The sequence below is a fragment of the Oratosquilla oratoria genome, chromosome 40, assembly GCF_046742065.1.
Source record: "Oratosquilla oratoria isolate Oo_2021 chromosome 40, ASM4674206v1, whole genome shotgun sequence".
NCBI classification, from domain to species: domain Eukaryota; kingdom Metazoa; phylum Arthropoda; class Malacostraca; order Stomatopoda; family Squillidae; genus Oratosquilla; species Oratosquilla oratoria.
The window spans coordinates 16,725,430-16,740,787 of NC_134816.1; the positions used below are offsets into that span (position 1 = coordinate 16,725,430).

The 15,358-nt window shown below is 39.5% G+C and overlaps 1 protein-coding gene across 1 annotated transcript in view; it reads left to right on the forward strand.

Annotated features, from left to right (window-relative positions):
* Window positions 1–13,567, forward strand: part of LOC143020639 (uncharacterized) — a 111,029-nt gene extending 97,462 nt beyond the window's left edge. Inside the window, exons 8-9 of the mRNA XM_076177137.1 lie at window positions 979–1,093; window positions 12,191–13,567. Coding sequence (XP_076033252.1) covers window positions 979–1,093; window positions 12,191–12,346 — 271 coding nt within the window. The 3' untranslated portion in view covers window positions 12,347–13,567. The remainder of the gene's footprint in view (window positions 1–978; window positions 1,094–12,190) is intronic.
* Window positions 13,568–15,358: the final 1,791 nt, after the last annotated feature.

Genomic DNA, 15,358 nt, shown 5'->3' on the forward strand with positions numbered 1-15,358 from the left:
AAAAATGTGAAAGTTCATTGTTGTAAAAAGGGTTGTGGTACTTACCTAGATAACCGAAGCTGCTCCCAGGGACTGGTGCTACCTGCATAAGGGCAGATGACAGGAGATTCTTGTGTCTGTTTGGCCCCCAACTCTTGGGGTTGGGGGCTAGTCCCACAATGAAGACGTTGCTACATCAGGACCTAGGTGTGAGTGGAAAGTGGTTTAAATGAACGAGGAAAGGGCATGGCCCAAAGGAATTCTTTCTTGTCTGCTATGCATTTTCTTGAATGGTTAAGGGGTTGGGCCATCATGTAATCAAGGAATGGGGGTAAACCAGCTGCAACTGTCAGGCCCTGTTGTAAAGAATGCTGTGTTTTGTTGCATGCCTATGACCCAAGCAATGGGTGGAGAGCAGAGAGAACCCTTCATCAATAAGAAATCAAGATAAGAGATATAACAAATTAGTTTCTGAATGGGTTTTTGTGGGTATATGCTTTGACTTGGCCACCCCTATTTTAACAGAGTTTTTTTTTGCCTATGTATGTACTTTCTCTGACTTATCCACCTAAATGCCACCACCAACTGCTTCAGTGTGTCCTCATATTCAGCCAGAAGCACTGTCATTTGCAAACACTTAGGTCACCTCCCCCCACTTCCCTCCTCCCTCATTCACCAACTTCAATACCCTGCCTAGCACTGTCACATTTACCTCTCTCACCACTCAAACCATATGCATGATGAACAACCATACCAACATTACACAACTGTGGTGCACTCTAACCGTATCTTAAACCATTCACTCTTTGTTTCTGGCCCTCACACAAGCTCTACTAATCATGGAAAAAATAGATTTCCCTCGGCATACTTTCCTTCATCCCCTACTTCAGCATTAAGATCCCCCAACACCACAACATTTACATTTCTCTCAAAACTACACACTCTTTATTTATTTAGAATAAATAAAAGTAAGCCTTGATTTCCACCTTTTACTTTCAGAGTGATATCTTTGGCCATGGGATTCTGTGCTGCAAACTCATCAGGACATTTAAGTAATCATGCAGATGTGGCACCAAATCATGCAGGCATTACTTTTGCCATCTCTAATACCATAGTAAGTATTTATGTTAGTATTCTCGCCTCTCTTTCTCTTTAGGAGTCAGTACTTCCCTTAGACTTTTCTACCTGGAGAAGGATCAACTGTTGCCTCACCACATCCATGTTGTGCTTCCTAGAGTTTACCCCCACAACAGAAGTTAATGCTAAGTATGGAGCAGTGACACTAAACTTTCTTCAAAGTATAGTGTCTAACAGTGACCTCATTCTTCTTAATATTTACCCAGTCAAGACTGATAATGGGTGCATAAAGATTTTTGGGAGGAATGTAAATGTAGTGGTGTTGGGGAATCTCGGTGGTAGAGTAGGAAATGAAGTAGTAGAGTGGTTCAGGGTGTCAGGTTACGATTTAGTGGAGAGATGATAGAGCTATGTTTAGAAAGGGAGTTTGATGCTAGCAAATGCAGTGTTTAAGATGAGGGACAAAGGTACTGGAGGGGATGTTTGCTGACAGTGGATTTTTGGGCCATGTAGTCGTACCCAGAGGGAAGATTGGAAAAAAATTGTAATGTTATTGTTTTCAGGAGAGGGAGCAGAAGATTATTAGAGCATTAGAAGAGAAATTGAAAATGAAGGAAGAGGAAAAGGGAAGGAGGTAGAGAAGGACTGAGGATAAACAAATTAAATGAAAAGGATAAAGAGAAATAAAGCCAGGAGAAACTGAGAGAAGTGTGGGAGATGGTGAGGGATAGGGGGGAACAGGAGTAGAAGAAAACTGGTTATGTTTCTTGGAGGGAATTCGAAAGTGTGCAAACCTGGCTGAGGAGGGTGGAACAGAACAGGAGAGGCAGTGAATGTTAGGATGAAGAGGTAAAGGCAGTTGTGGAAAAGAAGCAAGCTTATGAGGATTGGTTGCAATGTTGAACTAGGTACACCTATAAGTACAGAAAGAAAAGAGGTCAACTAAAATGCAAGGTGAGGGAAGCAAAAAAAGGGAAGAAAAAAAAAAAAAGGAGAACAGATGTATAATGAGGTAGGTATTTGGGAAAAAAAATTGAAGAGAAAAAGATATTTTGGAAGGAAGTGAAGAGAGTGAAGGGGGGCACAAGTCTATTAGAGGGATTAATGGTAAAAGGTGGAGATGTGGTGGGCAACGTATACGACCAGACCTTCATAGCGCAGGAGCCTCCTCACCAGGTTGGGCAGGGCCTGGAGGTGTTAAAGTAGCATGTGGAGCTATGTTACCTTCTTCAGTAGGAGTAGTGTCAATTGGCTCCCTTGGAGAAGCCAAGACATTTTCTGCAGCATCCACAGGGGTACAGTAAGTCCTAGTTATATGGTACATATGCGTTCCTGAAAACCTTGCCGCAAATTGAAATTACCGTATACCAAACCCATTATAACATGTAATAATAGGATATGGCAGATGTACCTCCCTTTTCTTTCCTCTTCAAAATATCTAGCGGATACCATATCTGAATTTTCTTACCGTAAATAGAATTGAGGGTAGTAATTACCAAATACCGTAACTGTGAATTTACCTGATAAAGAATTACCATATAAGGAGGACTCACTGTATCTTGGGATCCCTCATTAACAGGGGTCTCAACTAAGGCTAAGTGCTGAGTGGATACTGTAGTCTCTTCACCTCTTTGGTTGCAAATGTGGGCATAATGTGGATTTGCCTGAAGGAGCTCCACTTCTTCAACATGATACTTTAGGAGAACTGGTCCAGGATGACATAACCAGGAGGGCACTGAAGCTCCAGTAGAGGAGTGATGTGAATAGTTCAGCAGTCTCTCATCTAGGGTAGCATTGGTTGTCATGCATAATAATGAACAAATGGAACGAAGAGCATCAGATAGAACAAATTGGCAACATTGAGAAGGTGGACCACAGGACTTGAGAGACATTTTAATTGCTTTCCATATTGTACCATTAAATAGCTCCACTTGGCCATTTCCTTGGGGGTTGTAGCTTGTGGTTCTGCTGCAGGAATTTCCTTTACTAATCAAAAACTCTTGCAGTTCTTTGCTCAGGAAAGATGATCCCCTGTCTGAGTGAATGTAGGCAGGCATGCCAAAAATAGAAAACAACTGAGAAAGACAGCTAGCTATGATTGGAGTAGTCATATTTACACAGGGGAACACAAAAGGAAATCTAGAGTATTCATCTACAATCTTAAGGAAATAACGATTTCTGTCAGTACTGGGCAAAGGTCCTTTGAAATCTATATTCATTTGCTCAAAAGATTGAGTAGCTTTTATGAGATGAGTCCTTTCTGGCTGATGAAAGTTTGGTTTGACCTCTGCACATACCTATAATGATCTGATCACCTGTCGCACATCTTCCACTGAGTAGGGCATAGTCTTAGACTTAATAAAATGGTACAAGCAGGTGATCCCAGGATGACACAAAGCCTTGTGGAGTGTTACTAGTGATTCCTGTCCATCACATGCTGCCCCACAGTGGGACCAAGAGAATATATCAGGGGAAATATTTTCTGGACCAGGTCGATACATAATCTCAAAGTTGTAGCAAGATAGTTCCATTCACCAACATAATATCTTATCATTCTTTATCTTACTCTTATGCTGCTTGTCAAACATAAACCTCACAGATCATGGTTTATTCCTTATAGTGAAATGCCTGCCCATCAGGTAATGCCTCCAATGGTGAACTGCTTCAGTGATGGCCTGTCCTTCTTTTTCTATATAAGCATAGCACTTCTCAGGTCCTTGCAGTGATCTTGAAAAGAAGGCTACTGGACTTCTATTCTGGGAGAGAACTGCTGCAATGGCAACTTCTGAAGCATCAGTTTCTACTTCAAATGGCTGTGACTCATTGATTGCTTGAACTACTGAATTTTCAGTGTCCTGCTTGAGAATGTTAAAAGCCGCTTCTGCTTCCTTGGTCACAGGGAATATAGTGGTGGTGCTCAGGGGGCAGACTTTGCTCGAATAGTCATATATCCAGTGTGAGTAGTAGTATGCAAAAAGGCCCAGGGTTCGGTGGAGTGACTTCTTGTCTTGAGGCACTGCCAATTCCCGAAGGGGTTGAAGTCGTTCAGGGTCTGGACGTTTTTCACCACCTTCTACCTCATAACCAAGAATGCTAAGCCATTTTGTTGAAAATGTACACTTTTCCTTATTGTACATACATACACCAAAGGTTTTTTCCCCCTAACAGGGGGGGTAACCAAAAAGAAAAAGGCATAGAAATCACTCCCACCCATTTCATTTCCCATATATTCCACTCCCCTCCACCCTCCTCCCTCCCTCCTATCTTGGCACCTCCTGGATGATGGGTCATCCCTGCATCCTGTCCACTGCCCTGGGTCAGAAGCAGTGTCTCAAGACACAGCACATCCACAGCAAGGCCGCTTCATAAATTCGGCGACCCCCCTCTCCGTCCCCTCATGCAGGAAAGGAGAAGACTGGGAGAAATCCCTTCGGGCTGCATCAAATTTTTTCTCATACATACTTCCTCACCCCCCCCATCCCCCACCCACTCCCCCTCAAATCAGGGCTATTACCTGGCCAGTCCTTTATAAAGTTCACTTCACAGTCGTTGAGCCAAGTAGTGATGGATTTAGCAGTGTGGCAGGGGGCACCGTCCTGCTGAAAAACTGTGGCACCTGTTTTTTCAAATGATTCAGGTAAATTTTCACACAGAAGCTCCAAGTACACGTTTTGGTTCACTTTTAAGTTCTTGGGTAACACTACTAATGACCCCAAGCCCTTGCCGCTGAAACAGCCCCACACCATTAAAGTATCAGGGAATTTGACAGTACCCTTGACGTACCGAGGGTCAAGCGGGTCACTTCCATGTCGCCGGTACACCTTTGCACCACGGTTACAGGTGACACTGAAGGTGGCCTCGTCAGACCACAAAACGTCAAGCCAGTCGTCCTCAGTCCAGTGAGAGTATTTCTTGGCAAATTCAATCCTTCTGGCTTTCTGCTTCTTGGTGACAAGTGGCTTAGCAACAGGCTGGTGCTAGTACTGACACCTGTGGAATGCCACTACTCATTTCTTCCCATTTTGAATATTTGTCTCTGAGCACTACTCTCATTTTTCTTCCATGTAGGAAGCCTCCATCCAATTCAATAGTTTTCCATGTATGCCTCCTATTGTTTCCAGTTTATATAGCAATTTTCTGTGTGGTACCTTATCAAATGCCTTTTTGTAGGTCCAGGAAGGCGTAGTCTGCCTAGCCATCCCTTTCTTGCAATATATCTATCTTGAATAGAAACAAATGAAATTAGTGGTACATGAAATTCCCTGTCTGAATACAAATTGCCTCAGGTTCAATATATGATTCTCCTCCAGATATTTTGTCCATCCATCTTTGATGATTCTCTAACAAATTATAACTATTGTACTTGTTAGGGACACTGGTCTATAATTTGTTGGGTCTTCCTTATTTCCCCCCTTATATATTGCCACTATATTGCCATTTTTCCAGTCTCTTGGTAGTTTTCCTTCTTTGAGCATTCAATTATTTTGTATAATTTTCCTGTTAGTTTGTCTATACATTCCTTTAGTATCCAGTTTGCAAATCTGTCTGGGCCATGTGACTTGTTAATGTCAAGCTTTAATATTTGATTCCTTATTTCATTCTGAGTAATATTTAATTTCTTCATTGGAGGAAATCTTACTTCAATTCTTTGATCACAGTTTTGTAGATTTTTTTCCTCTTTGGTGAATACAGATTTGAAATGTTTGTTCATAATATCTGCCATTTCTATATATTCTGTGTATTCTCTGTTACCTTGATGTAATTTAAGTATTTCCTGTTTATTTTTTAGTTTGCCGTTTACATATCTATAAAATAATTTGGGTTGATCTTTACATTTGTCTATTATGTCCTTTTCATAATTTCTTTTTTCTTCTCTACATATTTTTACATATTCATTTCTTAGTTTGGTGTATATTTTCCATTTCTCAGATTTTTTTTCCTTTTTCCATCTTTTCCAGGCTTTATCTCTTGTCTTTTGCCTCACTGCACTTTTTATTATACCAGGATTTTATATATACCCTTTCCTGTTTTTGTCTAGGTACTTATCCACTCTTTCATTATAGATTTCCTTCCAAATTGTCCATTTCTCATCCACCTTTGTTTCTTCATTATTAAATTTTTCCTAATTTGCTTCATGAAAGAATTTTCTAAGTTTCCCAAAATCTGTTTTGTTATACATTAGTCTTCCTTTTCTGTGTTTCTTGTTAATTTCTATATTTGTTTCTCCATTTAATTCAAGTTCTAGTAGTATGCAATCACTTTTTCCAATTGGTGTCTTGTATTTGATTTTATCCAGAATTTCAGGAACTGATGTGAATATCAAATCCAATCTTGAGGGTTCATCGTTATTTCTATACAGTAAAAGCCCTCTTACATTCAGTTATCCAGCAAATTCAAGTATCTGGCATGTTTTTTCCGAGCATTAAAATCTTTAAAAATGTATATGAAATCAATACAAATTGATGAAATTTCCCGTGCGAGGCTTTAATTGTTCCCGCCGTCACCAGAGCACACCACTGTCTGGGTCAGTTTTGCAGAGCAGTGCAGCTATATGTCCACCTGAGATGTTATGTCTCTTCACTGCATTCAGAATGAATTTTTATTGCAAAGAGGAAAGAGCTGCAAACAAGCTGACATAAAAAACTATTTTAAAGTAGGTTTTAAGTGAAAGAAAGAGCAGCAAACAAATACAGAGGATAGTGATAAACTGGAGTGATAAATTGGATGTTGGCGAGTGAGGTGGTTTTGTTTGTTTCTGTACTTTTTTATGTTATGTTATATGTTGTTAATAGTAAATAGAATGAGTTGATTGTAGACATAGTGTTTTGTAACCCTTCACTTATTTTAGTAACCCCTTCAGAAGAGTACAGAGAAGGTTAGTGTTTAGTGATGAATTGTATGTTGGCGAGTGAGGTGGTGACGCTGCAATCTTGTGATGCTTTGTTTATGTTACGGTATGTGATACTATATATTAACTGACATTAATAGTGAGTAAAGGGGATGATTGTAGACATATTTCTAAACCCCTTCACCTACTTTAGCAACCCCTTCAAGTATCCAGAATTTTCGAGTATCCGGTATGCCTTTGGTCCCAGTGATGCCGGATAAGAGAGCTTTTACTGTATTTGGTATTTTCCTTGACCCATTGTGTCAATGTGTAATCAATGGTCATTTCCCGTAATATGTTTCCCCAGTTATCTTCTCCACCTTTCACAGTCATTTCTTCCCACCATATTTCTTTCAATTTAAAATCACCCATAATTACCAGATTTCCTTCTTTAGTATTTCATTTAGTGTTTTTCTTATGTCTTCCAGCATTTTGGAGTGTTCACTTTCATTCCATGTGTGAGTTTTAGGTGGGACATAAATCACTGCATACTTTCTATTTTTCATATCTCTATCCTCAACTCTTATCATAATCAACTCCACATTGTTCTCTCCTTCCATGATTTTTGTTGCACTTAGACCTTTCTTGGTTAGCAACATGACTCCCCCACCCTACTTTGTTTCTTTATTTCTGAACCAACAATTATATAATCCTTGGCCTATATTTTGTCTCCACAATCCCCATTATATCTGGTTTTTCTTGTTCCAGATAGTCATTCAATTCATCTATTCCTGATATCAATCTGTCTTTTTTCCTTTTCTTCTTGCTCCTGCATTTCCTTTTCCCTTATGTATGACACTGCGCTTGTGGCAGGATCAGAGGAGGGATTGAGGAAGTTGGTGACAGAGTTTGGGAGAGTGTGTGATAGAAGAAAGCTGAAGATAAATGTGGGTAAAAGTAAGGTGATGAGATGTACAAGGGGGTGAAAGTGGCAGTAGTCTGGAAGTGAGCATTAAGGGAGAGCGTCTGAAGGAAGTGGATAGTTTTAGATACTTGGGTGCAAATGTGGCAGGAAAAGGTGGAGTGAAGGTGGAGGTAGAATGTAGATTGAGAGAAGCGAGTAAATGCCTTGGTGGATTAAAAAGTGTAATGAGGAATAGAAATTTGGGAATGGATGCTAAGGAGACTATATGAAGGAGTGATTGTGCCAACAGCACTGTATGGGGCAGAAACATGGAACATAAGAGAGGAAGAGAGAAGGAGTTTGAATGTGTTTGAGATGAGGTGTCTGAGAAGTATGATGGGGGTTACTAGGCTGGATAGAGTGAGAAATGAGGAGGTGAGGAGGAGAACAGGGGTGGAAAGGGGGTTGGGAGATAGGGTTGATGAAAGAGTATTAGGATGGTTTGGACACATGGAAAGAATGAGTGAAGAAAGACTAGTAAAAGAGGTATGGAAGGCAGATGTGGGGGGAGTGAACATGAGGGGACGTCCTAGGATGAGGTGGATGGATGGGGTGAAGGGGGCTTTGGGGAAGAATGTCTGTTGAGGAAGGACGGGAGAGGACAGAAGACGGGTGAATGGAGAATGGTTGTATATGGATGATGTTGTGATGCATGAGGTGGAATGGGCGGGGGGGATGGGGGTTGAGGTAGTATGTGTGAGCAAATTTTGACGCAGCCCGAAGGGATTTCTCCCCGTCTTCTCCTTTATGCATGGGGGGACAGAGAGGGGGGGTCGCCGATTTGATAAAGCAGCCTTGCTGTGGATGTGCTGTGTCTTGCGACACTGCTTCTGACCCAGGGCAGTGGACAAGATGCAGGGATGACCCGTCATTCAGGAGGTGCTAAGATGAGAGGGAGGGTGGAGGGGTGTGGAGTGTATTCAGGGATGGAATGGGTGGGAATGATTTTATGCCTTTTCCTTTTTGGCTACCTCCCTTGTAAAGGGGAAAAAGCCTTTGTGTGTGTATCCATTTCCTCAGTCTTAAGTCCATCACTCTAAAAAAAACTCCTTCCTTTTGTTTTCTGTTCTTTTCTCATTCTTTTCCTTAGCTTCCTCTTTAAGTGTTTTTTCTTTTATATTTTTCCTCATCACTCCATAAATTTTTGTAGTTTTTACATTTTGCTAGTTTTCCTAGGTTTGTTAATATTTCATCTGATATCCTCTGTGAATTAAGTTTTACTTTGAAAGGTCTATTTTTCTCTTCAGAATATTTTCCCATCCTGTAGATTTCTTCTATTCCCTTTTCAAGTCCTTGTGGCTCCTACTATATTTCTTTTAGTATCTCTGTTACTATATTCTTCTCTTTTTCCCTTTGGAACCATATTAGGCCATGTGTCTCTTTGATACCATAGATTACATTTTTTTTTTTTTTTTTTTTCTATTGTGTCTCTTACCCTATCCTTTTTTTTCCTTTATTCTATCATTGTCCTTTGTACTTTCATTCATTTCTTCTTTGACTATTTCTTTAAATAGTATTTTTTTGGTTTTCTTTGTCTTTCATTTGGTTTTTAATTTCCATTATGTTTGATTTTTTTATATTTTCACCAACTTTGCCTACCTCTATTAATTTATATTTGTTTCTTCACTTTTCATCTTTTCATAATTATTATCATGTGTGTTTGAGATGAGGTGTCTGAGAAGTATGATAGGGGTTACGAGGCTGGATAGAGTGAGAAATGAGGGGGTGAGGAGGAGAACAGGGGTGGAAAGGGAGTTGGGAGATAGGGTGGATGAAAGAGAATTGGGATGGTTTGGACACATGGAAAGAATGAATGAAGAAAGATTAGTAAAAGAGGTGTGGAAAGCAGATATGGAATGAGTGAACATGAGGGGGCAACTTAGGATGAGATGGATGGATGGGGTGAAAGGGGCTTTAGGGAAGAGGGGAATGTCTGTTGAAGAAGGGTGGGAGAGGACAGAAGACGGGTGAATGGGGAATGGTTGTATATGGATGATGTTGTGATCCATGAGGTGGAATGGGTGGGGGGATGGGGTGTGAGGGAGTATGTGTGAGAAAAATTGGACACAGCCCTAAGCAATTTTTCCCCATCTCCTTTTTTAGCTACCTCCCTTATAAGGGGGGGAAAAGCCTTTGGTATATGTATGTATATATATATATATATAAATACAGGTACTCGTTTAACGACCTACTCAGTTAGCGACGACGCGGAGTTACGACGGGCTTTATGACAGACGTTTAACGTAAATCTCCCGAAGTTACGACGTTGTGTACGATAATTAATTTGGCTGAGGCAAATTTGTATGATGTTATAATTGAATTTGTACGGTGGATATCAGCTGTGAGGTAAAGTGTTCTGAAGCTTAGGTCTACATTACCATCCTGCAAGCTGCAAAAACTACCTGGGTACAGTATATACCGGTAGTGGTAAATTTTTAGTTTCGACCATGGGTGCAATATAGCAATAGAAAATTGATTATTAATTTTGTAAATTATAATGTATCAAAGTAATATGCAGTTTTGTGAGCGGAAAAAAAAAAAGTGCTAAAACAAATTTTGTAAGTAACAAAGTCATGTCGGACGAATGGTACACCATGTTTGTTATGATAGATGCCGATGTGGAAGAAATAAAAGGATGATGAATTCGTCTAACCTAAACTAAACTAACCTGACCTGTGTTTGATAAATCATTACCTGCAAATTAAATGTCATCCGGCTCGTCCTCGTTGTCGTCGTCGTGAGAGACGTTGGCAGACGACAAGATGGCGTCCCAATCCTATGCTACCGACTTCGTTCATTAGCATAATTTCTTGTAGCATGGTATTTTTTACTTTCATTTCCGCCCACAAAATTGCATATTACATTGATACATTTTAATTTACAAAATTAATAATTAATTTTCTATTGCTATATTGCGCCCATGGTCGAAACTAAAATAATACCCCGGTATTCATTATGGAATGTCAGCATACGCGGATTTGGTCATATACGGTAATTTCAGGAACCTAACCACCGTAAATAAACAGTAAATAAAGCTTTAATGTACTGTATAAAAGAGGGAAAATACACAAAAATAAAGATACATGTATTGCTGGACATTGTACATACAGTACATGTACGTATATGTATACACTCTCGCTTAACGACCAATTCGGTTAACGACGGTGCGCTGGTCCCAATTGTCGTCGTTAAACGAGGAGTGGTTGTATATGTCTCTGACCCAATTTCTTTTTCCTTAACCCCTTGAGTACCGGATGTGTGTTTTGTGACACCTGCGTGTCATGGCTGAGTGCGCCCGCCAGGAACCGAGTGTGCTACGTGTGACACGCATGTGTCACAGTTATAAGCTGTGTGTATTGAGGGCTCTCAAGGCCTCACTTTCTGGGTTATTTCTACCCACGTGGTGGCAAGTGTCTGTGTTTACAAACATAAGGCTCCAGCCAATTGTGGGATGGTTTGAAACGTTTGTTTACATAAGGTTGACGGGTCGGTAACGAAGGGGTTGAATACTTTAATTACCATTTATTTAGCATTTTCTTTCACTTGTTTTATTTTATTTCACTTTTTTTTTTTTTTTAGATCAGTCTCCTTAATTTTCCTGTCTTTCTCGGTCACTGCAAGAATTTGTTCTTTTACTTCCTTTTTCAAAACCTCATTTTTGTTTTTATCTCACTTCTGACCATGTTTAATTCCTTCTTCAGATCATCTAGCTCCTTGTTCTCCTTGTCATTAGTTCTTTTGAGTTGAATTATTTCTCTATACACTGCCCTGTATTCAATTTTCAGATCCATTAGCTCCTCTTTCAAATCAGCTATATCCGATTTCTTGGGACATTTTTATACCTAGGTTCTCTATCCAATTCCAAACCTCTACCTAATATTCCACTTCTTATAAAACCTGAAAATGTATAATTATCCAACCTTTGAGTAGCTTTTGGGGTTCCATTCATGCAAGATCTTTTTTGGTATTACCCCTAGTGGAGATTCCACTCTGCTCATGTCTAGACATGTCTTTGTTGGTTCACTTTTTCTTCCTTCACCTTTATCATCCTTCATTTTATGTATTTAACACTATTATTGTAACAATTTTGTCATTTTGGTCACTTGGTATAGACAACTCCCTTCCTGTTCATAAATACCTACATTGTGTGATCTATACATTCTGGCTACATTTAGGTAATTTTATTGAGTGAAGGGAAACCTATTCTGCAGTAAAGGTGCAAAAGAAAAGATGAGTTAAGTTGTCACATAATAAATGTTGAGTTATTAATGAGTAAATGAGTTGATGGTTTCATTATACCATAACCATGATGCTGTATTAATAAATTTACATATCTCACACAGGCAACTATCCCAGGCATATTATGTGGTCCAGTCACTGCAGAACTTGTAACAGCATCCCATGGCAGATGGTTTCCAGTCTTCTTCCTTGCTGGCACAATCAATTTTACTGCTGCAATGATTTACTACACACAGAGTCATGCAAAACCTTTTCTTTGATACCAATAGGCTTAAGTTTTAGTGGAAGCTGTAATGACATTACTATCAGTGGCAGTAAGGCCATAAAAGTACAAGTGTACAGATTGTACAAAATGTTTTAAACTGATGTCTTGTTTCTGAAAAAAAGTATTTGAATGTATAGTATGGATATGTATCTGTAAATTACTGTCATAAATTTTTATTTTATATGATACCGTGATAGTCTTTTAGTCAAAGTTGTTTATAAATATGATGCATGTGATCCTTGTGTATGGAATCATGTAGCCTTCAGAAGATGCCAAATAACTTTAAGAAGATTATTTCATGGTAATGTGTATTTTATTTTTCTCATTGTTATTTGTTATGAAGAGGTTATGTTTCTTAAATAATTTAAGCATAGACTAAATATCATTGTAAGTAGAAACTGAAGATATTTTGAATATTAAAATTAAGGGCTTTAGGCAGTCATATGTTATGAAAAGGGACAAATCCATATAGTTTTGTAATTTTCCAGAAACCAGTTGTAGAGTTTACTGCTTTTTTTTTTTTTTTTTTGACATATAGTGAGATTTGAAAGCTACACAGTATCTACATGACACTTTTGTCAGAAATTAAGACCTATGTTTGGTCCATTGACCAAGGAGTATGAATATCTAGGAAAGAACTTAGAATTTTTCCTCATAAAGATACATAGAATTATGAAATATAACAAAAATAGATCGGACCAGTAACAGAAGCCTAGATGAGGTGGTCCTGTGACACCGATGTTGGAGAGAATCATATCCCCACTGCTTCAAATCCTATCGATACCCTCACTTCCATTTGGAGGTGGAGCCCCAAAGGGCTGGCATGAGGTCTCTGGACCAGCCCCAAGATATAAGGTCCAAGTATCATACCTCCACTTTATCACATAAGGAAAGCTGACAGTTGGTGGCTGCTCTTCTTCTTCTCCTATCAGCTGGTGCCATAGAAATAGACCCTCACTTACAAATGGCTAATGTTTCTTCCTGGAGGTCTGTAGGAAGACCTTAGGACCATTGAAGACTGCTGTGGGGCTGCAGGTTTCTAGTCACTGAAACTCAAGGGGACAATCATTGTTATGGGGATACAAGGGAAGAGAAGTATGGTGCTCTGGAAGAGTATTAGGTGAGCAACACTTCATCAGCTTCTTGAGATAAACATAATAAACACTTAACTGGTTGAGTGATGTGTTACTCACCTAAAAATAAAGACTTTTTCAGAGTTTTATGTTTTCTTGCCCTTATATTTCCATACATGTCTACAAAGTTTCAGAACAATTATTGTTATAATTACAAAAGTAGATTTATATGTATGTATACTTTACACATGAAAAACAACTTGCATTTTCAATGTGAATACTTGTTTCTGCAGAAACAAGTGGTTGGAGCACAACAGTTGGAAGGACATATAGTTTATTTATCTGACTTTTGATAATATGGTTAAGGATAAGTGTAATGTCATACATCTGGTGGGGATGCAGAGATCTGTAAATCACAGTATACCACAAAATTATGTTTTGCTATAAAGTTTCCTGTACCACACACCACAAACTACAGATTGCAAAAAATGAGGCAGTATAAATAACCACTGACTACACACATATAACATTCATAGATCACTTACATGTAGAGACCAATGTTTTGCATCTCTATAAATATCTTGATATCTGTGACACATAGCATATACCATATGCTAAACAAAACCCACACCATTCAAAAACACGTATGCACATCAGTGGATCTGTCACCCCAGCTCTGTCTTGCAAGAGACCCACAGGCCCCACAGGCCCCACAGAAATCACAGTTAATAGTTCAACCCATAAGTCACTTGTTAAAGAATTATATGTTGCTGCCTGGAAGAATTGATTGTAGACAGTATAGTGTAAGATGGTCTATCTTTTGTATGGTGGCTGCATTTGGTGTCTTTTGTCAGGCTAGATTTGTATTAGCACTGTTTTAATGCAAGGTGACCTTAATGTGGGCACGCCAGTGTACTTCTTGCTTGTCATGAGAAAGATTTCATTGTTGGATAGATATCTGGGAGAGTTTGGTGATGGCTGCATGTTATTGTGGCAAAGTAGCATGCAGTTAATACTTTAGGATCTATATGGGGCACCCCTACAGACCAGAGCCACAGATCATTTTGTCTGTGATAGAAGAAAACTCTGTTCATAGAGAAATGACACTTTTATACTATGACTGTCCCTCTGTTATGCTGTCTCCCAACCCCTTGTTACTGACCTGTACCGTTTCTCTGAATCATTTCCTTTTTTTTGCCTACCCTGTGGTGGGGGAAAAGAATGCTACCACCAACTCCACTTGAGTCGTAAGAGGCGACAAAAAGCAGGATGGGGGATGAGATTAGGAGTCCTACTACCTGTAGCCCCACAGGGGACATTCCTAAAAAAAGTAAAGGCATAGTCTGGGAGTTTTCCAACCAGTACCCTAAGGTTTGTGTCTTTTAATGTGCGTGGATGTGGTACAGATGAGTGTAAAAGGGAAGAGATAGGCAGTATGTTTGTGAGAAGAAAGATGGATGTGTTGGCTTTGAATGAAACTAAAATGAAAGGGAGGGGCAAATGTGACTTTGGGAGGTTCTCAGGAGTGAAGAGGGGACGAGGGAGAGAAGGGGTGGCCATACTAGTTAGTGAAGAGATAGGTAAGTGTGTAGTGGAGTGGAAGGAGGTTTCTTCAAGGTTGATGTGGATGAAGGTGAAGCTGGGAAGGGAGATGTGGGTTTTTGTAAGTGTGTATGGGCCTGGTAGTGAGAAGAGCGTAGAGGAAAGGGAGGCTTTTTGGGTAGATTTAAATGAGTGCATAGAGGGATTAGGGAGAAATGTCAATGTAGTTGTATTGGGAGACCTTAATACTAGGGTAGGAAACGAACCAATAGACGGAGTGATTGGGAAGTATGGAGTTCCAGGTAAAAATTGTAGTGGAGAATTGATGGTGGAGATGTGTCTAGAAAGAGAGTTGATGATATCAAATACAATGTTTAGGAAGAAAATCAGCC